At 39.9% G+C, this 27,950-nt stretch overlaps 1 protein-coding gene across 5 annotated transcripts in view; it reads left to right on the plus strand.

Moving 5' to 3' along the window:
• Positions 1-27,950, plus strand: part of LOC124595959 (CD109 antigen-like) — a 242,483-nt gene that overhangs the window by 114,097 nt on the left and 100,436 nt on the right. For 4 of the 5 annotated variants that reach the window (XM_047134889.1, XM_047134890.1, XM_047134885.1 and 1 more), the window contains exons 3-8: positions 9,095-9,179; positions 18,061-18,253; positions 19,041-19,265; positions 20,981-21,231; positions 22,665-22,823; positions 22,932-23,103. In XM_047134889.1, the coding sequence (XP_046990845.1) occupies positions 9,109-9,179; positions 18,061-18,253; positions 19,041-19,265; positions 20,981-21,231; positions 22,665-22,823; positions 22,932-23,103 (1,071 nt within the window). In that variant the 5' untranslated portion in view covers positions 9,095-9,108. Of the gene's footprint in view, positions 1-946; positions 1,122-9,094; positions 9,180-18,060; positions 18,254-19,040; positions 19,266-20,980; positions 21,232-22,664; positions 22,824-22,931; positions 23,104-27,950 lie in introns of those variants that run through there. The other variant, XM_047134887.1, reaches the window with a different exon arrangement.

Raw genomic sequence — 27,950 nt, forward strand, 5'->3', positions numbered from 1 at the left:
GCAAGACACAGGGAACATTCCATTTTGGGAATAGTTAGGAATTCAATATTCCAAGATCCAGAGTGTGAAGAGCGTGCCGAAAATACCAAATTTCAGGCATTGCGTCACACCACGGATAACATAGTGACCGACAGTCTCCACCTAACGACCTAGAGCAGCTGCGTTTGCTTAGAGTTGTCAGTGCTAAAAGACAAATAACACTGCTTGAAATAAGCGCAGAAATCAATGTGGGACGTACGACGAACGTATCCGTGCGACGAAATTTGGCGTTAATGGGCTATGGCAGCAGACGACCGACGCGAGTGCTTTTGCTAACAGCACGACATCGCCTGCAGCGTCTCTCCTGGGCTCGTGGCAATATCAGCTGGACCACAGACTAGTGGAAAACCGTGGTCTGGTTAGATGAGTTCCGATTTCAGTTGGTAAGAGCTGATGGTAGTGTTAGAGAGTGGCACAGATCCCACGAACTCATGGACGCAGGTTGTTAAGAAGGCACTGTGGAAACTAGTGGTGGCTCCATAATGGTGTGAGCTCTGTGTACATGGAATGGATTGGGTTCTCTGGTGCGACTGAAACGATCACTGAGTAGAAATGCTTTCGCTGAGACATTCGATCGTGTTCCAAGCAGTCTTTTTATTTCCCTGTTCCAAGCAATGGAATTTTCGACCAAATGGCAGTTTTCCAACTGGCGGTGCTGGAGAAAAGCATCCTTGTGCTTACGATGCTTTAAATTCAAAGAACTGATGTTGAGAGGCTAACACACTTCTTTGGATAGACGTCACGAGACGACAGCAGGCCTGGTCACTGACGCAATGCTGCGTCGTTATCGCACTTTGCACAACGCACATTTACTGGTACACCCGCAAAATGAGTACGTCGGTCGGCCGGCCAGTAAATCTGTGCATGTAAATGGCTCTTTACTGTTGGGAAGATTAACTGTTGACAAGTCTCCACTGTTGGGAAGAGTTTGTTGATAACGAAGTAGTGATTTCGCGTTCTCCTATTTCTGTGGACTCAAATTTTAATAAAGACCAGTTCTGACAGTGGTGTGTCATATAATACGTCGTTTGAATGAGCAAGCGAGCAATCACTCTATTAAAAAAAAATCGGCTCGCGTACAGGTATTGTATCTGTAAATTGAAATGCAAACTGTCTAATTGTTTATATCCAGAAACCGACTATCTCTCGCAACAATGTGATATGTAACAAGTACGTATTGTAGAGCAAGCTTCTGTTGTAACAGTATTAAGACAGCAGTCATCACCGTGAATGTTGGTGTGCTTTAACGAGCCATGGTCGTACTGGAGATAGTGTGCTCTTGCGTTCTTTCCAACTCTGGACTGATTTAACCGAATAAAAAAATATTACGTGACTTAGGCCTACTGATAGTATTCTGAAGTGATATTATTTTTTAAATGCTAATCAGATGTTATTCACCCATTAAAACGTGGACACGCATTACATTACATTACTGCTTGTGGCTTAGCTCATGAATACATTTCGTAATGACGTGGAACATGTCATACCTTAAATTTTCAGTGCACAATATAATTTTTTTTCAGTTACTACTTCATATCAAAAAATTCATCTATTGGGTAGAAGGAAATGTCATTCAGAAAATCTTTTGATTTATTTTTAGATGTTGTTGGCTGTCAGACTTTTAAAGCTATTTAGCAAGTGACCAAAGATTTTTGTGGCAGCATAATTAACCCCTTTCTGTGCCCAAGTGAGATTTAACCCAGAATACTGATGATCATCCTTTCGTCTACTGTTGTTGCCATGCATTTTGCTGTTGTTTTTGAGTTGGGATGGGTTATTAATTACAAATTTCGTAAGTATTGCGAAGGTGCTGTGAATATCCCAAGGTCCTTAAATAAATGTCTGTAAGGTGATCTTGGGTGGGCTCCAGTTATTACTCTGATTACACGGTTTTGTGCAATGAATGCTTTTTCTCTTGATGAGTTACCCCAAAATATGATGCCATATGACTGTAGCGAATGAAAATAGGCATAGTAGGCTAATTTACTGATATGTTTATCACCAAAATTTGCAATAATCCTAAAAGCATAACCAGCTGAGTCTAAATGTTTCAGCAGATTATCAATGTGTTTCTTCAAGTTCAATTTCTCATCAATGTGCACACCCAGAAATTTTGAATGCTCTGCTTTACCATCAGACTTCTTTTCAAAGGCTGTATTTTATGCCATTTACTGTACAGAATTGTATATACTGTGTTTTCTTAAAATTTAGTGAGAGTCCATGCGCAAAGAACCACTTCACAATTTTCTGAAAGACATTAAAAATAATTTCCCCAGCTAATTCTTGCTTGCTGGGTGTGATTTCTATATACTTGTATCATCAGCAAAAACAAATTTCTTTAACTAGCTGCACATCTTGATGAATATAGAATGGCAAGTCATTAACATACATTAAGAACAATAAGGGACCCAGGACTGAACACTGTTCTTGATACCTTCCCATTTAGAGGACTCTGCTGGTTTTTGCAGACTATCTGTACCGTTTATTTCAACCTTCTACATTCTTCAATCTAAATATGAATTAGGCCATTCATGCACTGTCCCACTCAATCCATAATACTTAAGCTTATCTAGAAGAATTTCATAACACACACAGTCAAAACTTAACAGGGAATGTATTTCTGTTGGTTTAGAAGTTTTTGGGTTTCTTGTGGTTTATAGTGAGGTCATATACTTACATACATTACCTTCATTTCCAATTGACTTTAATGTGTCTCATGAATAACATTAAACAAGAAGGGTACTAATATTAGTGTGAAAGATGCTGCTGGAAAAGGATGAGCTACTGACTCAACATTTTTTTATTTGGAGGCCTTATCTGAATTTGCCCCAAAAGTTAACCCCCTTAATATAGCAAGGAATTAAACTGCACAAAACATGCCCGCATTTGTTGATTTTTCACGGCACTGTGACCATCTTACCAGTGCATTATTTTCGGTTTGATTTGTTGTTCTATCAGGTAATGGAGGAATTTTTATACATGCAGCTTCACTGGTATCATTTTATAGTACTTGTAAGTCACTGTCATTAGTTACCAATTAAGTAAAATGGATTTTTGAATAGTGGAATTTAATGTTATTAATAAACTGTCTTTTGTGAATTAGATATTATTTTGTTCATAAAATGTTGATCAGTGTAGATGGTTAGCAGTTCATGACATATAATTTTTGAGGAGACTTTTACTGAAAGTACAGACAATCTTAAACTCTTGAGAGCAAAATAACTTCTGGACCTTGTGTATTTAATCACAACTATATAATGGAATATGCTAACGTTTATTTCTGTTTGCTGCTATGGGACTAAAATTGTAGTCATTTAACCCGGATACGTCTGTTTTTCTTCTGGGAAGATTTGTACAGGGTAGCTTAAAATTTTTTATGCTGCTCCTTTATTCTACCTTCGAACAGATGACATTAGCGTACACTTCATCCAAAGGCCTCATACCACTGTTGAAAACAACACTTAGCTTTCAATGTTGAGTTAGTATTATTCAGTGTGCATGAGAAAACTTGGTTTTCAGAAAATGGATTATCTGCCTAATCTTCTAGTTGATATGAGTATAACATCTCAATGCACATTTGTACTAGAGAAATAACTGTTTGTGTATTCTCTCAGAATGTCTTATAGGTATCAGTATAGTAAGGGATAATATGGGTATTTGCATGGTGTTACAGCAAAAGGCAAGAGGCAGAAGACATTGTATCTGATTTTTGTATGCATAAAGCTAACATCCTCCTGGAAGCATGTGCTTAAATGGCCAGTCACTGAAATCAAGCTTTCACTATATTTTGGGCAGCATGGGGCAAAGACCTTTAAACGAGGCAAAACTATAAGATATGGGTTTAAGTTCTGGTGTGGAGGGCCATATAATGGATATGTGACATGGTTTGTGCCATACTAGGATGCTGGTACATTGCCAGAGAAATATGTTGACAATGCCCTTGGTTACTGAGTAGTTACAATGTATGTCAACTAGCTGAAAGACCTGCCATATAGATTGTATTGATTTACTTCATTTCATCATCTGTGTTACTTGCATCTAAGAAATATTCAGGCCACAGGTACAATAAGAGCTAACAGAATTGGTAAGAGTTGCATGCTACCAAACGGAAATGAACTGGAAAAGAAACATAGAGGGACATCGAACTTCAGATGTGGCAGTGGATTTACTGAATGACAGCAATGTGGTGACAGTGCCATAGCTTTGATATTATAAATCCAACTCGTACAGCAATACGATATTCACATCAGTATAAAAGATGGATAACAGTTCAGTACCCGAGAGTCATTTACCATTACAACAAGTTTATGAATAGAATTGATAGAGCTCACCAAAATATTTCACTCTGTCACTCTCTCTATTAGGGGTAAGAAATGGTTCTTCCCCATCACTGTATATTTTGTCAATACAGCCAAGGACAATGAATGGCAGCTCTGAACCAAAGATAATGGTAAAATCGACCGTGTGGCATTTCGTTGAAGAATTGTCACTATGATTCTAGAATCAAACTGCCATGCAAAGAGAAAGCCCATACTAAATTTCAAAAATTGATTCTAGTTATTGCAGTTGGAACATTATGCCATAGATTTTCTGCTAGCTTCTGTTTCTAGAAAGACGAAACAATTTCAGTGTTGCCAGTGTCAGGAAAAGTTCACAACATAGTGTATTAAATGTACTGTACCACTTCATGTTTCTCGTTTCGTACTGCTGCATTGATTCTTAAATAGTGACATTCCGTTAAATGCATGTGAAGAAAGCAGAAGTCCTTCCAGAGGATGAGGCATTATTCATAAACTATGCAAATAAAAGGTGTAAGTTATTATATACGTATGATTTCTATCATAATTAACTGATTAATTAAAGATTTCAGTAAAATTCAAATAACAAATAATTCAGGTGTATCTGGGTTAAGTTGTTTGCCATTGATATCTAGATTCCTAAGTAAGACATATGTACAATATATAAGAGATGTTAAAAAAGGTAGGTAGCACATAACTTGCACTTCTCAACTCCCCGTGGCAGTCTGATCTCGTGCAGATGTACTGGTATTGCTCTCCGTTCCTCACTCCTCTCTGCAACAGTCGTGGGTGGAATGGAGCTAACACTAAGGGCTGTTTGAAAACATTTTTCCTCCCAAGTGACTTATCATTCCCCTACCCCCTTCTACCCCCTTTCCCCTATACATTTAACCTGTGTCAGTTGTTGCTACTAATTGTGATACACATTGTACATCTTGCAATTGGACACCCCTTGTGCCCCTCTCAGTGTGGCATCCGAACCAGCCACTACTAATTGTGATACATCTTGTATAGAAATCTTACTGTTCTGCACCTCTGGCTCCCCTCTCAACTTGCCATCCTGAATAGAGGCCTGTGTCACCTGAGTCTTAAACTGGCCATGCTGACAGGGCTAAAGAAAATGTGAACAATTTCTGCATCAGTAGCCACACCATTGCATTTTTGTAGTTTGTGAATGCTATATGTACATAATGCTATATGTACATAATATATGTACATAATATGCGTAGAATATTCATCAAAGATCTGTCTGTTGTCTAATATATGTTTTCTGAATTTGTTATAAAGGCTGTAACAAGAGTCATACTAAGAAGAATTGAAAAGAAAATTAAGGAATGTATTGGAATATATTGGGGAAGACCAGTTCATGTTCAGATAGGATACAGGAACAAGGAATACTGTAGGTGGTTTGAGGATGATTGGGAAAGTAATGATTGAAATGAACAAGGTGGTGTGCATTTGTTTTATCAAGTGGGATAAGGTATTCAGTAGTCAACAGGAATACACTGCTGGGAGTCTTAAAATATGTTGATATAGCATAGAAAAATACATAAATAAAGGAGATGTCCCCAAAACAGAAAGTGACAGAACAGGGAATGAAGAGCTGAAAGAGATGAATAGGCATTGGAAGGAGTGGAAAGCAAGGATGCTCAGTCACTGAAGCTGCTCAACATATATGGAGAAGAACATAGAGGTGATGCTATAGAGGACCCAAGGGGCATTGTAATTGTAGGAGTAAAGGTAAAGACTGTAAAACATGTGGATGATCAAGTAGAGCTGCAGAATATGTTGAAGAGTACAGCAAGAAGAGCTGAGAAGTATGGAATGAAGATAATTATAGGAAAGACAAAAGTGAAAATATGAAAGAAGGAAGCGCCAGTTAATATATTCTTAGATGGAAAGAAGGTAGAACAAGTAAAATTCTTTCTGTACCTAGGAGGTTTAATGATGTGGAATGGAAACTGTACAGAAGAAATGAGGAGGAGGATATCTGTGGGAAAGTGAATATTTGAAAAGGCGAAGCAGACATTTTGAATATGACTGTGGAGAAGAATGCATATGGTGAAGTGCATCGACAGCCTTCAGAATGAAGTAATGAAGAAATAAAACTGTAAGAAATGGTTAGAAAGAGGATAAAATTTTGACTGGGCCTTGTTCTGGGTAGGAATTGTTTACAGCAAAGAATTCAGAGGAAAATGTGGAATGAATGAGAGGAAGAGGTAGGAAGAGATGTGCAGTGATGGATGACATTAGAAGTGGATGGACATACAAACAGATGAGGGAAGATGCTCAGAACAGTAAACAGTGGGAAGCCTCAAGGTGAAGCCTGTCATAAGATAGATAAATTAAAGAAGAATCATTAACTTTGCAATTTTAGTTTTTATGACGAAAAGTGCATTAAATATGGTGAAGTATGCTTAAGGAGTATGATAAGTGCATAAACATTAGGCTACATTTCAGGCCAATCTGTCACACAACCTTTACTTGACATTCACATTTGTTGGCTTCAGCAGCTCACAAACTATCATCTTCTGACCTAAACTAGACCTCGCACTATACTGCAAATCAATCTGCTACCACAACCAAGATTTCTGTGGAGAGAGGGGGGGGGGGGGGGACAATATCATACTGTGGCTCCCGTTTGGAATGTTTTTATATTTGACCAATTGCAGAATGGTAAGACCACTTTCTTATATATTAGTTATTGCTGTATAAAGAACAATTCCAAAACTATAAAGTTTGCTGGTAACACCAACATTCTGATCAAAGATAAAAAATTAGCTGTATTAGATATAGCTCAGATAATAGTTGAATAGCCCTACAGAATATTTTGCAAGCGAAGTATCTCTTATTGTGGTAACCTATCATTAGCTTATTCTGCAAATTTTTACCCCCTGTAGTGTTAATAATTTATCTGCTGGGGTTAATGCAGATAAAGCAAAGAAAATATTTATTCAGCAGGGAAGCAGTAAAAATATTGTGACAGGTAGATAACCACACATCCTGCAGAGGTCTCTCTAAATATCTTGGAACTCGCACTCAAGTACACAGTAATAAATAAAGTGGGAAGTTGAGAATCTCTACCAGTTCAAAAGAAGGTTGAAATATAGCTTATTAGCCACTGTATAAAGTAACTGATTGTCTAGTTTCAAGGATAGGACATTCCTTTTAGTTGCATAACAAACAACAATGTTCATTGTGGAGCTGCATGGAAAGTAATAGTGTTTTCTAAGCAACCCTCTGTTCAAGCAGATGTAAAACTGTTTCCTTTCAAAAATACCAATGTAATGAAGTGAAGATTAAGCTACAGGTGGAAGACAAACAACACCTATGTATTAAACTGCAGATGGAAAACATACAGAATCTATTTAAGGTAACTGAGAAAGCAGTTGCTTTTTTTCAAAGTGGTGTTTTTCCTAGTAGTCTGCTGGCTTACATTGAGCTGGACTATACACTAGTAGTATTAAGCAGTATATAAGGAGTAGGCAAATAAAAACTGGACACCCAACACAATGAGACCATGGAATGATTCCATTCAAAGCTAATCACCACATTTATCCCACTGGGAGACGATATGATCAATTCCTGTTTCTTAGACAGGTTGGCTGCTGACAGATCCACACCTGCACACACCCACTCTTGCATTTCCCCATCCAACTAAAACCAATATCCATGCATGTCTTTCTTCAGGTTGCCAAAGATTCGAAAATCACACTGTGAATAATCCGGGCTGTACGGGGAATGTTGCAGTTTCCCAAACAAATTTCTGAAGCATAGCCTTCATCTTTTAGGCAGTGTGGGGGCAGGCATTGTTATGCACCAGAATGACCTTACCGGAACTTGTGTGAAAGCTTTGGATTTCTTTGGTGGGGAACATAAGGGATGTTTCTACTGCTGGCTTTGCCATTTTCCCTCGGGGTCGAAATGGTGGCACCATGTAAGGTCATCATGACCTCCTCCTTTGATTGCAGGAGCCCTCTGCTCCTCAAGTTCTTTGAGCATAGAACAACATTCAATGCACAGCGCTATGAAGACATTTTGTAGAAATAGTGGTGCACCATTAAGTCAAAATGCCCAGGATAGCTGTCAGACGGTATCATTCTATTGCGTGATGACACCTGCCCCGACACTATCAATTGGACAAAGGCTATGCTTCAATGATTTGCTTGGAAAATACTGCAGCATTCCCCATACAGCCTGGATCTTTCACAGTTTGAGTTTCACATCTTTGGCAATCCGAAGAAAGACATGTAGAAGTCAGTTTCAGTCGGACAAGGATGTCCAAGAGGGTGTGTGGCTGTGGATCTGTCAGCAGCTGACCACATCCTGTGAAACAGGAACTGATTGCCTCGTCTCTCAATGGAAAAAATGTTGTAACACATGTGGTGGTTACTTTTGAATGGAATCATTCCATGGTCCCATTGTAATGGGTTTTCAGTATTCATTTGACTGCCCCTCATAGTTCTATTTTATTGAAAATATGGCGTTCAGATTAAGTTTCGAAGAGTTACTTCTCTTTTGTTAAAGTCTGTGTTGAACTATTCCATAGCTCTTAAAGTTTGCCTTCTTGATGGGACCCACAGATCTTGATGAATGAATGAGTCAAAGACAATGGAAGCCATATCTCTCTTTTGCTGTCTGAGGTCTGAACTGTAACCTTAGATGTTATAATATGACCTAATTGACATCAGCACTATAAGAATTATTGGTGTAATTGTAGTAGTGGGGAACATAATAAATATTTGATTTGTTTTCAGGCTGGACGATCATCATGTTGCGGGCCTTGTTTTTGGTGTCGCTGCTCACACTTCTCAGGGTGTGGATGGTGCGTGGGCAGCAAGGGTGAGTACTGCCTCTCTGTGGAAGTAATGAGTCTACAGTTTTCTTCCTCAAACGCTTGTTTTAATCATAATGAAAGGGTTGTTGTTGTTGTGGTCTTCAGTCCTGAGACTGGTTTGATGCAGCTCTCCATGCTACTCTATCCTGTGCAAGCTTTTTCATCTCCCAGTACCTACTGCAACCTACATCCTTCTGAATCTGCTTAGTGTATTCATCTCTTGGTCTCCCTCTACGATTTTTACCCTCCACGCTGCCCTCCAATACTAAATTGGTGATCCCTTGATGCCTCAGAACATGTCCTACCAACCGATCCCTTCTTCTGGTCAAGTTGTGCCACAAATGCCAAAATGAAAGGGTATGAAAGAAAAATTTGCTAATGTTTTTCCAAGAGGAGCATATGGCTTTCTCAGATGAATTGACATTGCTAACAGAGTGTATAAAATTGCTTCTAAAGCACTTGGAAAAATGCAGAACTTAAGATCTCTTTCCCAAATAAAAAATCTCTATATGTTCAATTTCTCACAAATGTTTCTGTGGAGGGCACCATTCTGGTGTGTTACTATGATGGTTACTAAAGTGAAAGAAGACCAATTTCTGTGACTAAGCGTAGCTGGAAGGCTCTTGTGAATGGGTTCTGTTCACAGCCTCCTGCTGAAATGGAATGTACAAGTGTTGAATTACGAGTAATATTTCCATGAACTGTATGAGTAAGTGGATGTTAATAATTTAGTAAAGACTCCACAGATCGTTTCCAGAGAATTAATTCTTCAATGATATGCCACCATTGTTTTGATGTAAGCACTGGCAACTGGATACACTTTTGTCATCAATAACAAAAGTGTCATGAAGCTGCCAGGGATATTAGCCATCTTCTGCTCCCATAGCCAGGTCCTCACCGCCGGTTAGATTTCGTCATTGGGATTTCTCCAAGAAGTTCTTCATTAAATGTAGGGAATAGACAGAAATTACGGGGTACCAGATCTGGTCTGTATAGCAAACAAGGTATGGTCTCGAGTTCCTTAGTGTCAAGTGAAGTGGGTAACTTCATATTGTCATCTTACAACCAAAATGTTGTTATTATTATTATTATTATTATTATTATTTCCTCGTTTAGTTCCAGGCCACCAATATGGATACCTTAACTGGCACTTCAAAGCAGAGCTGGTGTCACATTTCCAAGAATTACATTGTGATAGGACCTCTCACTTAACTTCTATTTATCCAGTGCTTTTGTTTATCCAGCCTTCGATAAATTTCAATTGGAGGAATGACTTCCGTTGTTAGGAACTTAATGACAGCCATTGCTTCTGTTGCAATGATAGCTCCCTTCAAGTTTTACATTATGACCACAATAACTACATAACTAATCACAGTAAAAGCTCACTGCTAAACAAAGTTGTTGCAAAGGATTCATGCAACATGTTGAAACCCATTTACGTACAAATGCTGACACCTATTGAGGAGTACAGCACATTGTGGCACTACTCATTATAACCGCATTTGTGGTTAAGATAGGGTCCACTGTCTGCCACCCTCATGCACACAGAGACACAGGTTTACTTTGCATTCTTCACTTTTTGTTGCCACAAGGGCTTATATTTTAGGGCATCAGTAAAGGCACAAGATGTGGTTTTGGAATACAAATATCTTATCTCAGCTGTATGTGGTGCTAAGTGGGCCACTATCAAACAAGCTGGGCATTCTTGTGCTCTTTATGTGAGTCAAAATTGAAGACCTTTTTCTCTTGGGAAGCTTAGAACCTCTGCATGAGTACTTAATGTCCATTGGACCATAATTGCCTTGTACAGACATCAAAACAAGCTAAACTTTGAAGTATTATGACATAGCTCTTTATCTTCATGACGTATCTCTTTATCTGCAGGAGCGTCTATAGAAAGGTCCCAGAACTGCTCTCATTAATAAACGGTCACAATGCCCACGTAGTATTAGGGACAGAAAATTGGCTGAAACCAGATGTAAACAGTCATGAAATTCTAAACTCAGATTGGAATGTATACTGCAGGGACAGGCTGGACAGTGAAGGCGGAGGCGTGTTTATAGCGATAAGAAGTGCAATAGTATCTAAGGAAATTGACGGAGATCCGAAATGTGAAATAATTTGGGTGAAGGTCACGGTTAAAGCGGGCTTAGACATGGTAATTGGATGTCTCTGTAGGCCCCCTGGCTCAGCAGCTGTTGTGGTTGAGCACCTGAAGTATAATTTGGAAAATATTTCGAGTAGATTTCCCCACCATGTTATAGTTCTGGGTGGAGATTTTAATTTGCCGGATATAGACTGGGAGACTCAAACGTTCATAATGGGTGGTAGGGACAAAGAATCCAGTGAAATTTTTTTAAGTGCTTTATCTGAAAACTACCTTGAGCAGTTAAACAGAGAACCGACTCGTGGCGATAACATATTAGACCTTCTGGTGACAAACAGACCCGAACTATTTGAAACCGTTAACGCAGAACAGGGAATCAGCGATCATAAAGCAGTTACTGCATCGATGATTTCAGCTGTAAATAGAAATATTAAAAAAGGTAGGAAGATTTTTCTGTTTAGCAAAAGTGACAAAAAGCAGATTTCAGAATACCTGATGGCTCAACACAAAAGTTTTGTCTCAAGTACAGATAGTGTTGAGGATCAGTGGGCAAAGTTCAAAACCATTGTACAATATGCGTTAGATGAGTATGTGCCAAGCACGATCGTAAGAGATGGAAAACAACCGAGTTAAAAAACTGCTGCGGTAGCAAAGGGAACTTCACAGCAAACATAAACATAGCCAAAGCCATGCAGACAAACAAAAATTACGCGAAGCGAAATGCAGTGTGAGGAGGGCTGTGCGAGAGGTGTTCAATGAATTCAAAAGTAAAGTCCTATGTACTGACTTGGCAGAAAATCCTAAGAAATTTTGGTCTTATGTCAAAGCGGTAGGTGGATCGAAAGAAAATGTCCAGACACTCTGTGACCAAAATGGTACTGAAACAGAGGATGACAGACTAAAGGCCGGAGTACTAAATGTCTTTTTCCAAAGCTGGTTCACAGAGGAAGACTGCACTGTAGTTCCTTCTCTAGATTGTCGCACAGATGACAAAATGGTAGATATCGAAATAGACGACAGGGGGATAGAGAAACAATTAAAATCGCTCAAAAGAGGAAAGGCCACTGGACCTGATGAGATACCAGTTCGATTTTACACAAAGTACGCGAAGGAACTTGCCCCCCCTTCTTGCAGCGGTGAGCAGTGTACCGTAGGTCTCTAGAAGAGCGTAGCGTTCCAAAGGATTGGAAAAGGACACAGGTCATCCTCGTTTTCAAGAAGGGACGTCGAACAGATGTGCAGAACTATAGACCTATACCTCTAATGTCTATCAGTTGTAGAATTTTGGAACACGTATTATGTTCGAGTATAATGACTTTTCTGCAGACTAGAAATCTACTCTGTAGGAATCAGCGTGGGTTTCAAAAAAGACGATCATGTGAAACCCAGCTCGCGCTATTCGTTCACGAGACTCAGAGGGCCATAGACACGGGTTCCTAGGTAGATGCCGTGTTTCTTGACTTCGGCAAAGCGTTCAATACAGTTCCCCACAGTCATTTAATGAACAAAGTAAGAGCATATGGACTATCAGACCAATTGTGTGATTGGATTGAAGAGTTCCTAGATAACAGAACGCAGCATGTCATTCTCAATGGAGAGAAGTCTTCCGAAGTAAGAGTGATTTCAGGTGTGGCGCAGGGGAGTGTCGTAGGACCGTTGCTATTCACAATATACATAAATGACCTTGTGGATGACATCGGAAGTTCACTGAGGCTTTTTGCGGATGATGCTATGGCATATCGAGAGGTTGTAACAATGGAAAATTGTTCTGAAATGCAGGAGGATCTGCAGCGAATTGATGCATGGTGCAGGGAATGGCAATTGAATCTCAATGTAGACAAGTGTAATGTGCTGCGGATACGTAGAAAGAAAGATCCCTATCATTTAGATACATTATGGCAGGTCAGCAACTGGAAGCAGTTAATTCCATAAATTATCTGGGAGTACGCATTAGGAGTGATTTAAAATAGAATGATCATATAAAGTTGATTGTCGGTAAAACAGATGCCAGACTGAGATTCATTGGAAGAATCCTAAGGAAATGCAACCCGAAAACAAAGGAAGTAGGTTACAGTACACTTGTTCGCCCACTGCTTGAATACTGCTCAGCAGTGTGGGATCCGTATCAGATAGGGTTGATAGAAGAGATGTAGAAGATCCAACGGAGAGCAGCGCACTTGGTTACAGGATTATTTAGTAATCGCGAAAGCGTTAGAGTGAGTATAGATAAACTCCAGTGGAAGACTCTACAGGAGAGATGCTCAGTAGCACGGTACGGGCTTTTGTTGAAGTTTCGAGAACATACCTTCTCCGAGGAGTCAAGCAATATATTGCTCCCTCCTACGTATATCTCGCAAAGAGACCATGAGGATAAAATCAGAGAGATTAGAGCCCACACAGAGGCATACCGACAATCCTTCTTGCCACGAACAATACGAGACTGGAATAGAAGGGAGAACCGATAGAGGTACTCAGGGTACCCTTCGCCACACACCGTCAGGTGGCTTGCGGAGTATGGATGTAGATGTAGAAATGCAAACGTCTTCACCAGTGGCTGCAAAGTTGTCTGGAGATAAAATTATTGCCAGTCTGGAGCCAGGTGATCGTTAACAATAAGGGTGGAAGAAAATTTGAAAATCTTAGAATCCATACAAATAATCTATGGAACCACAGAACTTCTCAGCAAGAAGGTAGAAGAGAGAAAGACAATGTTGAAACACCTTTTAAAAAACGTGTAGAGTCAGGTTTCCTAGCCCTCAGGTCAATGTAGACATGTTTATAAATAAACAAAGCTGTTTAGTTTACTCTTTTGGGCAAGTAAAAGTACCACTGATATCATTTACACAGATACTGAACTTCTGACCATTCATATTCCAGAATACATGGATGTGTGTTTTGACAGTACAGTAATTGTTAAAAGGTACCAGACTAAACTGTGGCAGAGGATATTGAATATTTCACTTTTATTCTTGAGATTACAATAGAACAACAGGAATATATTTTATTCTTGTGCAGTGTTTTGGTTCCAGTAGGGACTTCTTGCAGTTTGTCACATACACAAAAACTTGAGTCCAGGTCAACTACCCAGTTTCCCTAACTCTATGTGCATACACATATGATGTTATAATAGTTTAACATTTTTGTGCTTCTCTTTGGTCTGTCTAGAATTGTCATAACTGAACTATATTGGCAAATACTGATTTTAACTCTTTAACATCTTTCTTTTCCCATCTGTTAAATACTGTGCTTAGCTTCACCATCTGCAGAAAAATGTTCCAAAATTAAAACTTTGTACTGGATCATTGCCTTTTACATGCAGTGCTCTACACAACTAACCTATTCAGGCAGTACTCAAAAGTTGTCTTCACAGCTGCAAATCTGCCAAAAAGTTTCAGAATGGTGTATACTTCAGTTCCAGAGCAAAAAAATTCACTATAAAAGATACAGCAAAATCCTTTTGAAGAAAAACTTGTTTTAGGTCATACCCAAATTAAAACTGTCGAGAACTAGGGTCAGTGGGAAGCCAGGTTAACAATGTAATTTTGTATACAGCGCTAGTATTGACAGAGTCCAGCTTCAGTATGAGAATCATTAGCAATGTTGTTAGTTGGCACATGAGACTATAGAATAGTGAAAAATACTTCGATGATAGTGCAACAATTTATCATTTATTACGTGCGCTATGGATTCTTTTAAAGTGAAATCTATAGTGAAACCAGTTGAAATGTGATCTTGTTGAAGCACAAAAAAGACTCTGAAAGAAAATTGGGGGGCCAGCTGCCTCAGTCGTGATTCCTCACCATAAATTTTGGTATGCAGTTATATTCACGCTGAAACTTCCTGGCAGATTAAAACAGTGCGCTGGAACGAGACTCGAACTCGGGACCTTTGCCTTTCATGGACAAGTGCTTTACTGCCTGAGCTACCAAAGCACGATTCAAGACCCACCCTCACAGCTTTAATTCTGCCAGTACCTCATCTCCTACCCTCCAAACTTCACAGAAGCTCTCTTGCAAGCTTTGCAGAACCAGCCCTCCTGGAAGAAAGGAAATTGTGGAGACATGGCTTAGCCACAGCCTGGGGAATGTTTCCAGAATGATATTTTCACTCTGTAGCAGAGTATGCACTGGTATAAAACTTACTGGCAGATTAAAACTGTGTGCTGGACTGAGACTCAAACTCAGGACTTTTGCCTTTCACACACTATGCTGCAAAGCAAAAATTTCATTCTGGAATCATCCTCCAGATTGTAGCTAAGCTGTGTCTCCACAGTACCCTTTCTTCCAGGAACGCTAGTTCTGCAAGCTTCCCAGGAGAACTTCTGTGAAGTTTGGAAGGTAGGAGACTAGGTTCTGGTGGAAGTAAAGCTGTTCATGAGTTATGCTTGGGTAGCTCAGTCAGTAGAGCACTTGCTGGTCAAAGACAAAGGCCCCAAGTTCAAGTCTTGGTTTGGCAAACAGTTTTAATCAGCCACCAAGTTTCATTTTGGTGCATACGCTGTTGCTGGGTGAAAATTTCATTCGGGCATATTCATGCTCTTTTAACACAGAACATTCTAAATCAATTTCCCAGTCTCTTTTTGTAGTGAAGCCCTTGTACTCAGCATCTTCCTCTCATTGCCACTGTCTCCTCCCACTGCCCTCTTTTTTATCCCATTGTTACTTTCTCCTTTCTGTCACTTCCAGTATCCTGTCTTCATTCCATTCTCTCACTCTTCCTTACGATGCCTCCTTCTCTGTCACTTTCACTTTCTATCTGTCCCACTGCCATTGTCTTTGTCCCATTATTTTGCTCTCTGTTTCTTTCTCACTTACAGTCTGCTGTCATTTTCTTCAACCACCATTGTCTTCTCTCCACACATGTTCCTGTGGATGGTTCGCTAGTGGTTTTGACCACTAGACTGGGAAATTTAACATGTGGATGTAGGGTATGGGGGAAAGAGAGCAAATTTTTCATGTTAAAGTTCACCAATTTGCAGGGGTCCAGATCACCCAAGCCTCTGTGTGGTTTCCACTCATCTCCTTTTTCATTTTCAGTGCTTCCTCTCCCTCTTGCTCCCACTGCTACTATCTCCTTCCATTCTCTTTCTCTTTTATTACCACTTTCTCTCTCCTACCACCACTCTCTCTCTCTCTCTCTCTCTCTCTCTCTCTCTCTCTCTCTCTCTCTCTCTCTCTCTTGTTCTCCTGCTTGCACTGTATCCTCTTCCATCAACCATCACTGTCTCTTTGCTACTGTCTTTCAGCACAGAAAAGTGCAAATATGGTCTTATGCCCAAATTTTTTATGAGGAAGATGGAATGAGGATTGAGGCAGGTGGTTACCAGTTTTCTGCCGGAGTCTTTTGAAGAGTAGTTTTTTTGCCCTTTTTCTGTTCTGATGAGCATTTTTCAGCTGGCTCCCCTCTTTTTCCCTGTTACAGCAGGATGTGCTGCTTATATGAAACAAATTCTGTAGGTCAGTAAAAATTTGACAGTTTATTTATAAACTTCAACACATTTACTTACTTTGACACAAATAATCCACAAATAATTATGCATGATATGAGGTTAACACACAATCGTCTCCAATCCAGTGCAAATTCAGTTTACACTCATTTACATAAAAATGCACAACATTATTAGGCTACACCTACAGTACTCCAAAAATGCGGCACTTGATTTGTAAGTACAAATAATTTTGTTGACAAAATCATTTCGTGTAAGGTGCATACACTGCCAGGCAACACAACTGAATAATTTCAGGGCCAAAACAGCCTCTGTAGGTGTCAAGTTCCGTTATACGGAGACAGCTCATCATTAAGTTTTATTGATGGAAACAATCCTCACTAAAAATATAGTTTGGTGGACTCTGAACCCAGACCCTTTCCATGTGTTCACTATGCCAGTTCAAATTACATTTATGCCTCAGATCAGATATTATGTGCATATTTTACAAGCGTAAGTATGATAACTGTGTGAACCTCTGGATCTCGGTAACAGAGAATGATATTGTTTAACATTTCAAGGTTCCGTGAGAACATCATTTTAAGAACATACGTTAAAAATTCTGACAATTTGCCATGAATAGAAATCATAGAAGTGGCCAGCCCTACAATTGGTACTTTTGGTATACAAAATTCATGGTTTCCGCAGATTTCTCAGGAACCACCCTTGAACAAATGGTGCTTTTATAAGCCATATACGGCCTACCACAGAGTACACCTAATGTAAAAGAACCAACCGATATGCTGAATTTACCACATCTGGAGAAGTTTAATATTTAAATTTTGACCCTGTACTGTAAGATAGCTACAATAAGCCCGTTCTTCTGATAGGCATACAAATGGTCACTAGACCAAGGGCTATCCAAAACATTTGACCCCTTTTCTCTGTGATCAATGGAATCCGAGATATGACTGCTTGAAAAATCACATTTTCGCATGCAGCTTTTTGGGACATAAAAGTATCATGCATTATCCTATGTGGACCGATAGTTACAGGTCATTGTTTGGAAGAAACATTTCTGTTGCCATTGAATTAAGTGTTCAAAGAATTTTGTCATGCCATAATTTTTCCCATATTCAGCCAAACTTAAGTTCTTAATTGTAATTGTGTGGTGATGTATGTATTATTATCCCTTTTAACTTTAGCAAGTCTCTCTCACTCGCTCTCACCTTACAGAAACTGTAATCCTGTTGAAAAGTGAAAAGTGCCCGGTGACGCATGTATTTACAGATATGTACATAAATATGCTGAAATTGTATTCACTCAGGTACTAAATTGTTAACACTGCCAACAGGTACTATACAATTGTTGCACCAAAGGTTTTGCGTCCAAACTCTGAATACCATGTTGCTGTGAGCACTCAGTTTGTATCGGAGCCATGTGATATAGTGGTAACTGTTGGTGGAAAACAAGATGTGGGCAGCAACTTTGTAACAAGCCAGATGATAACTGTGGAGCCGTACACCACCAGGATTGTGAAGCTGGAGGTATTCGTGTACAAATTTATTCTTTGTAGCAATATTAAATGTAAGAATCTTCCAAACATGAATTCTGTTTTTGTATTAATGAGAATGAATTGTAGAAATAGTGTATGTAAAATTGCAAAAATATTCAGGTATCTCAAGTTATCTTTGCTGTTTGGGAAATTTACATTGTTTTTGGTTGCACACTTTTCTTATTTTATTTCTAAACATATATCAATGGAGATATCGTTGGTATAGGCTAGAGAAATGCGAATTATTTTATTTTATTTTTTAAATTTTTTTTACAGAACCATAGTATTTAAAACTTTGGTTGTTTTTGGTTGTTTGTAACAAATTGATTATCACTGTTGCATACTGAAATGTACCAGGCATAATTTTAATATTTTCTAGTAGTGAATGCCTCATTTAATGTGGAAATTCATTTGTAAATTAACAGTAGCCTACTGACCATGGGGAGAAGCATAAAGGATTAATTGTTATTACTTAAAAGAAAGGCAAGAAATGGTGGAATATGATTTATGAGATTTTTCCAGCATGATTGATAGGTGGTACATTGCTGTTATCGGAATATTGTGGCAAAAACATTATCGTCAGACTGGCTGGAAACTTGAAATCTCACCATCTAAAAGGGGGAGGGTGGACTTCTGATTTTTATTAAGTTTGATTTATTGTCATGCTGAGGTATTAGATGTATCATCTGTGTAATTCATAGTTTGACTTGTGTAATAATTAGCTGATAGTTTCGTGTTTCTAAACTGAAAGTAAGTGCTTTGATTTGATTCTGTTTCAGATAGGAGACTTGGGAAGTGGCATTTACAAACTCATAGTCAAAGGAGAGAAAGGACTGGTGTTTGAAAACTCAACAAATGTTGATTACATTCATAAAAGTTATTCAGTATTTATTCAGACTGATAAAGCAATTTATAAACCTGGTCATAAAGTGATGTTTAGAGCAATAGTCCTAAATTCACACCTCAAACCAAGTGTTACTGGAGCCCTTGATATATATATTACTGTAAGTAACTAATGGCAGTTAATTTATAAATCCTTTTTAGTACCACTATAATGATATTTTCACCAAGCAGCAGAAGAAATTTACTTGTCATAGATTGACTTAAGAGTGAAGAAAAGTGTGTTGGAAAAGAAGGAAATAAAAATGTTCATATCCTTGATTTCCAACAGATAAAGGTTGCAAACACTGATAGTGAATAGTAAGCATCACTGGATAAAAAAAGAAAGGAAAAATAAAAAAAAAATTAAAAGATTCTGTTGGGATTAAAGTCAAGATGGAGAAGACACTAATGCGAGTGAAGACCAGAAATTTCTGGGGAAACACAGAAGACTTGTAGAGGATTGACACTTTTTGTAAAGATTGGCATTTTTAATGTGTTGTATGTAACTAAATAGAAATGCCTTTTATCATGATAACACAATTCACAATATTTTTTTTCTTTATTAAAGAAAAGAAAGAAGAATGAAATCAAAACCATTAAGTATCAAGGAAGATATGGTGGTACCTTCACTCTTCAGTAAAAAATTATTCACAGAGATTAACATGCAGTAGTAGTGTCCACCACTATGAACCTGAAATAGAAATAATGTAGATATTGAACAAACCAAACTGAGTGAATGCCAGAATAGCCTTAACTGTGTTTGCATGAAGCTGTACAACATTATTTCTGTCTGTGAGTGACTTGTTCAGTTAGCATTTTATAAATATTTACAAAAATTATTAATCAGCTAATGTGCATAGAAAATAGAAGAATTTTAATAGATGTATCAGTGCACATGGTGTACAAGTACTTTAGTTGCAAGACTCATTGTTGCACCTATTAAATGTGTGCTTGGATTGTGTAAATTTATCTATCAAACACTGGAAAAGTCGGTATAGAATAATGGCAGTATTATGAAAAGGCTAGATTGCCACTCGTCATGTAGTGGAGATGTTGAATCACAGACAGGCGCAACAAAAAGACTTCTAAACTAAACACACAAGCTTTCAGGCAGAAGACCTTCTTCTGAAATACACACACACACACACACACACACACACACACACACACACACACACAAATTTCTGCAAGGGCAGTTCACACTCATGCCGAGGGCAGGCAGCCAGAGACAGTGGTCATGTGTGGCCGTGTTTGTGTGTTTCTCTTTCTGTGTGTGTGTGTGTGTGTGTGTGTGTGTGTGAATATGACATCTACCGAAAGATAGAACTAGAACAGGTCACCAAAAGCCTTCCTAGGATGACTGGAGAGGATGAGGAGGGCAGGCATCATTTTAAAGTGAATGTGTGTGTGTGTGTGTGTGTGTGTGTGTGTGTGTGTGTGTGTGTGTGTGTGTGTTGTCTATTTTGGAAGAAGGCCCTTTGGCCGGAAGCTTATGTGTCTAGTAGTCTTTTGTTGTGCCTGGCTGCGACATCATCTCTGCTGTACGGTGGTTAGCAATCTATCCTTTCCATAGTATTGTAAATGTATCTATGTTTTAAAGTAAACTTCCACTGATTGAGGAAGTTTCTGTTGAGAATATCTCTCAGCTCTCTTTAATTCACACTATTCTGAATACTCAGTCACAGTTTGTCTACATTTGTTGTGCAGTTCGTATCACTTATTGTCCTGTAACTGTCCTTTCAGAGTTTTTTTTTTTTTTTTTTTTTTTTTTTGTTAATGTAATGCCACAGAATCTTAAGATGTACATTTCTACAGTTAATGACTGATTTTTGTGCAGGATGGAAGGGGCAACAGAGTTAAGCAGTGGAGGCGTGCCCTCACAACAAAGGGCGTGTTCTCAGGAGAGCTGCAGCTGTCTGAATCTCCAGTTCTTGGAGACTGGAATATTGTTGTCAATGTACTGGACCAGACTTTCAGTAAAACCTTTCAAGTTGCTGAATATGTTCTACCAAAATTCGAGGTCACAATTGATGTGCCCCCATATGTTACCTTCAAGAATTCCAAAGTGGCAGCTGTTGTGCATGCAAAGTATGTTGTTTCACTTTTGTCCCCTACATGTCTAATGTCACTGTCACAGAAATACTAGTATTTAGATATGTAAAATTACAGATTTTTGTATACTCTTGTTAGATATATCAAACATTGGAAACCCCAGGTTGGAATGTTAACAATGTAAGAAAAGATAGATTACTGCTTACCACAAAGAAGACACGTTAAGCTGCAGACAGGCACTATCAAAAGAACTTACACGTAAGCTTTGGGCCTCAGCCAGAGTTGATGATTGTGTGTGTGAGATGTGCTTGCTTGTGTGAATGAATGGTGTGTTTTTTTCTTTCTTTTTCTGATGAAGCCTGTTGCCAAAAGCTTGTGTGTAACTGTCTTGTAATTGTGCCTGTCTTCAATGTCATGTGTCTCCTTTACAGTAAGTAGCAATCTTATCTTTTCCTACATTCTTGTTAGATATGTATGTGATAAATAACATTGTTTTTTGAACTCGGAAGCTGTGTTTTATGTATATGCATTTGATTTCTCATCGCAAGTTCTTAATTTGTTAAATAATTCTGTGCAATGATCAATAAGAGTGTTTAACAAATAAGCAGCTGTAGTAGAATGTGTCCGAGTGTCTCTTTAGCATGTTTTTTCCCAGACTGATTTACGGACTTCCCAGTAGTGCAACCTGGTGGTTAAATGATTAGTCTGAGACTGCAATTAAAGATCTGTGGCTCAATCATGTCAGTCCTGCAAGTTTTCTCTATCACTTATTGCTTCCTTTACTTTGTATCTGTAAAGGAAAAAAATTTTTGCACTGTGTTTGAGTCAATGTTAAACAATGCTTCACCCTAACTGACTGGGCATTAGTTTAAAGATCGGAGGAAGCCAGGGACAGATGCCTTGCAGTAGGACCATGCCTTGTGAAGCATTGCTGTGTTCCAACCAACTACTGGGTTGAGGACTGTTTTACTACAGTGAGAGCTGTTAACAAGGGAGATGAAACAAGTGGAGTTGAGACCTATGGGCAGCATCATTGTTACTATTCTCCTCACATATCTCTCAGTAAAACTTACAGTGTAATGTATGTGTGATAAGATAAAGACCTGGCTGGAATATAAGTAATCAAAGGAATAGAGGTGACAACTCACTGTATAATTCAGGTGTTGAATGGTCAATAACCACTTAAATGCAACTCTGTGTGTGTGTGTGTGTGTGTGTGTGTGTGTGTGTGTGTGTGTGAGAGAGAGAGAGAGAGAGAGAGAGAGAGAGAGAGAGAGAGAGAGAGAGAGAGAGGGGGGGGGGGGGGGGGGGGTTGATGGAGTTACATTTGTGATTCCATTATAGCATATTCATCTTGTTCTGAAGCCTCAAACTTTAGTATTCGTGGAAATATTGCAAGTTCCTGTTAAGCACTTTTGTGTGTGACATTTGAAGAAGGGAGAGCTGATTATGGATCTTCTGTTTTGTAGGTATACATATGGAAAGCCTGTGAAGGGAGAGGCAACTGTCACTATGTATCCAAATTATTTCTCATCAATTTTACAACCAGCATTTCAGAATCCTGTGCGAAAAGTTGTGACAATTGATGGCAAAGCAGTGGTGGAATTTGACCCTGCAAAGGAGCTGAAGTGAGTGTACTGTAGTTGTGTGGATTACCATGGTTTTTCACATATGTATGAAGAAACCATTTGTATGGTTACTGATATATATAAACTGTCTTGAAATTTCTTTTACAGTCTAAATGATGAATATGCTAGAAATGTCCAGTTTGAGGTTGCTGTTGAGGAAGCTTTGACTGGAAGGAGGCAGAATAACTCAGCACAAGTGACAGTACACAAGTATATGTACAAGATGAACCTTATTAAGACATCAGAGTGCTTCAAACCAGGCCTCAAGTACACAGGATATGTAAGTATGGCTTCACTCTTTAATAAGGTTGTTATTTTAGCTGCATACTTCATTGAATGTAAATTCAGATAACAGCGACCAGTCACTTTTGAACTATTTTTTTTTTATTTTCATAAAAAATTTTTGACCTTTTTAAGGTTCTTCCTCAATTGGATTGAAAACTTGTTTATGGAAATAAACAAATATTTCAAAGTGACTGAGTGATATCCATATTTATATTCGATAAATACACACTCAGGTGGTGTAAAATCTCCTTAATGCTAAGCGTAATACATACTCTAGGAGAATGTGGCTCTCCCAATCCAGCAATTGGGGAAAACATTGTCTAAAAGTTATATGATATCAACAGCATGTTCAGCTGTGAATGGTGGCCTAAGGGAAGTCCAGTATCAAACCCTTCAAGGAAATAGTGCACGTGTGACATTTGTGTTACATAACAAACATGTTTATTTTTATATTTGTAATAATGCTACAAATCTATATATGTATAATCTCAAACAACGGAAAATCCAGGATGGAATTACAATAATATGAAAAGAATAGACTGTTATTACCACTTAGAGGTGGTGTTCAGTGGCAGGTAGGCATATTGAAAAAAGATGGTTAATTATTTGTATTTGTCACTCTTAAGTCCTTCATCTCACACAGACAACGCAAAATGCACACACATTCGCAACTCTCACACATGTGACCATTTTTGTCTCTGGGTGCTAAGACCATGTCTGTGTCTGAGGTAAGAAGCAGTCTTTGCTAGGGTGGGCAGTAGGGGGTCAGAGGGGCTGCAGAGGGGCAACAAGGCAGGGGCGGAGGAAGATGCTGTTGCTGTGTGTGAGGATTGTACAGAGACATGGTGGGAAAGGATAGATGAAACATTGGAAGGCTATAGTGGAGGGGAGGGGGCGAGAAGTAGATAAGGGGAAAGGACTATGCAGGGAGGATATGAGGCATGTAAGACTGCTGTAGTGGGTTAGGCAGTAGGACAGCAGTGACTAGCGAAGGATGAGGCCATGGGAGCTACAGGAATGAAGGATGTATTGGAGAGGGATTGCTTGTCACTACAGGTGCAATGACTGTGGGTGTCTCAGCTGTTTGTTAAGGGATGTCAAAGTGGAGGTATTGTTGATAGCTGTCAAGTTTGATGGATGGCTCAACCAGACTATAGCCAAGAGATAAATGGACCACCATGTTGTTGAACGTGCTGCCACACAGAAGTGTGCTTGACTTCAGCGACTGCGTCAAAACTTGTGCCTTCTGGGTTCTTCTCACTAACACCAGCTTTCCTCTTTGTGCTGGTGGGAACTCTCCCCTCAACATACCCTTCCTCCACTAGCACCTGTCCTCCAGCTGCCTGTCCTCTTCCCTGCTCCCACTCCAGCCCTACTCACACTTCTATCCTACCAGTGCACCTGCATAGTCCTGTCCCCTTCTCTTCTTACTCCTCGCCTCTGCCAACCTGCCGCATGCCCCCCACACAGCCTCCCGAAGATGCTGCTCCTTGCAACCCAATATCCTTGGCAAAGATTGCTGCTTGCCTGTCACAGTCGAACCTCAGTGACAGAGGTGACAGTGGCCATTTTGTGTGTGTGTGTGTGTGTGTGTGTGTGTGTGTGGTGTTGTTGTTGTTGTTGTTGTTGTTGTTAAATAGGGGAGAGAGTTTCACAGGTATGATACATGAGTTAGGGTGGCAATCATTAAAACAAAGGCATTCTTTGTTGCAGCGAGATCTTTTCATGAGATTTCAATCTCCAGTGTTATTGCCCAAATGCAAAAAATATTTAAATATTTAATTGACACCCACCTGTATAGGGAGAAATCATCACTGTAATAAAATAAGAGTAGTGATGTAGATGTGAATGTGTGTGTGTGTGTGTGTGTGTGTGTGTGTGTGTGTGTGTGTGTAGAAAAGCAAGTACTTTCTACCAACTTTCCTTAAAACTTGATGAAATGTTAATCATTGAGAATGTATTACATAGAAAGAGGTGGGCACAACAAAAAGACTGTCAAACAATTTAGCTTTTGGCCAAAAAGGCCTTTAGAATTAGACCACACACACACACACACACACACACACACACACACAGGCGCAACTCACACACGCAAGACCACAGTCTCTGGCTGCTGAGGTCAGACTGTGAGCAGTGGCGCATGATGGGAGAAGCAATATGGCATGTGGGGGTAAGGAGGGGGAGGGGGGGGGAGGAATAACAAGGCAGGGATGGAAGAGGGTAAAGTGCTGCTTGTGGGAGCATTCAGGGACAAAGTGGAGAGTGGGTAGGGCAGCTAGATGCAGTTGGGAGGTTAGACAGAGGGCGGGGAGGAGGTGACAGTGGATAAGGAGGGAAGTAAAGAGACTGTAAGTGTGTTGGTGAATAGAGGCTGTGTAGTGCAGGAGTGTAAACCGAGAAAAGGATAGGTGGGTGTAGCACAATGACTAACCAAGGTTGAGCTCAGGAAGGTTACAGGAACGTAGGATATGCTCCAGGGAGATGCAATTCAGAGAAGCTGGTGTTGGTGGGAAGGATCCAGATGGCACATGCTGTGAAGCAGTCATTAAAATGGAGAACATCATATTGGGCAGCGTGTTTAGCAACTGGGTGGCCCAGCTGTTTCTTGGCCACAATTTGTCAGTGGCCATTCATGCGGACAGACAGCTTGTTGGTTGTCATGCTTACGTATAATGCGGCACAGTGGTTGCAGCTTAGTTTGTAGATCACGTGACTGTTTCCATAGGTAGCTCTGCCTCTGATGTGATATGTGATGCTTGTGACCAGACTAGAGTAGGTGGTAGTGGCAGGGTGTATGGGACAAGTTTTGTATCTAGGTATATTACAGGGATATTAGCCATGAGGCGAGGGGTTTGGGAGTTGGGGTTCAGTAAGGATGGATAAATATATTGTGTAGGTTTGGCGGGTGTTGGAATACTGCTATGGGTGAGGGGGTTGGGAAAGATAGTGGGTAGAACATTTCCCATTGTCCTACCCACTATCCCCCCCGCCACCATCCTCAGCCCCCCCACCCCTCACCCCAAATGGTATTTCACTGCCCACTCAAAACTACCCAACCCCTGCTCCCAAACCCCTTGCCTTATGGCTCATATCAATAGACATAGATGCAAAAACTGTCCCATACATCCTCCCACTACCACCTACTCCAGTCTGGTCACAAGCATCGCCTATCACATCAGAGGCAGTGCTCTCTCTGAAACCAGTCACGTGATCAATACGCTAAGCTGCAATCACTGTGCTGTCATTCTATGTGGGCATGACAACCGAAAAGCTGTCTGTCCACATGAATGGCCACTGACAAAATGTGACCAAGAAACAACTGGATCAACCAGTTTGCCGAACATTCTGCCCAGCAAAACATTCTTCGCATGAATGATGCTTCACAGCTTGTGCCATCTGGATCCTTCCTACCAACATCAGTTTCCCTGATTTGTGTAAGTGGTAATTCTCCCTGTAGTATATCCTATGTTCCCATAACCCTCCTGGCCTCAACCTTTGTTAATCATTGTCCTACACCCACCTATACCCTTCCCTGTTCCTACTCCGACATTACACAGCCCTCTATTCCACCAATACACATGCAGTTTTTTTACTTCTCCCTTTTTCTAGTGCCCCCACCGTCCCCCTGCCCTCCGTCTAACCTCCGACTGAACCCAGATGTCGTACCCTCTCTCTCCACCTCGTCCCTGTATGATCCCACAAGCAGCACTTTACAGTCCCCCCAACTCTACCCTGCTATCCTTCTCACCCCTGCCCCAGCTCCTCCTTACCCCCACCACCCAGTTCGCTTCTCCCTTCATGCGCTGCTGCCCCCAGTCTGGTCTTGGCAGCAAGAGACTGTGGTCATGAGTGTTTGTTTTATCTAATTTCGATGAAGGCTTTTGTGGTCAAAAGCTTACCTTTTCAGCGGTCTTTTTGTTGTGCCTATCTGCGACTCAGCGTCTCTCCTATATTGTGAGTAGTAATCTCTCGATATAAAAGTTTTCTGGGTATGGTACCGCGGTACCATACCCAGAAAACTTTTATATCGACTGACTCTGGCTGCGGAAGCCTATGCAGTTATATTAGTAATCTCTCCTTTTCGTAATATTGTCATTATTCCATCCTGGATTTTCCATTGTTTGATTTTGTTATTGCATAGGATGGTTCATCAGAACCGTTTTGTCATTTAATGTTTCTTATGTATTTTTTATGTATATCTTATCTGATCAAACGTATCTGGACATCCAATGGGGCATATTGTGTTGTTAGTAGAGAAGCAGTTACAGCAGAATGGTTTGGTCAGAGAGCTCAGTGACTTCGAACATGGACCACCATTCATTGAATGTTACCTGGGTAACAAAGATATCAGGGACTTTTAAGTCTGTCTAAAGTTCCCCAAGCTGGCTGTTGGTGACATGACTGTGAAGTGAAAATGTGAAGGAACAACCACACCTTACATACTGGCAGACAGGAATTGCCAAGCATTGCAGAAAGTGGTTGTAAAAAAAATCACATGAATTACATGGATCACTCTGAGTTCCAAGGTGCTACAAACGCTGCAGCTAGCACAGTGACTGTGTGCAGTGAGGTAAAAAGAGTAGAGTACAGTGGTCGAGCAGCTGTTCATAAGCCATGCATTTCTGTGCTCATTGCTAAGTAATGCTCGAGGTGGTGTAAAGAGTGATGCCACTGGATAGTGGATGACCAGAAATGTGTGACTTTGATGAATCATGCTATGCTCTTTATCAGTCCAACAGAAGGGCTTTGGTTTGATGAATGACAGGAGAACATTACCTGATGTAAGGTGTAGTGCCAACAGTGAAGTACGAAAGAGGTAATGCTATGGTGTGGGGGTGTTTC

This window comes from Schistocerca americana, chromosome 2 (assembly GCF_021461395.2).
Source record: "Schistocerca americana isolate TAMUIC-IGC-003095 chromosome 2, iqSchAmer2.1, whole genome shotgun sequence".
Taxonomy (NCBI): Eukaryota; Metazoa; Arthropoda; class Insecta; order Orthoptera; family Acrididae; genus Schistocerca; species Schistocerca americana.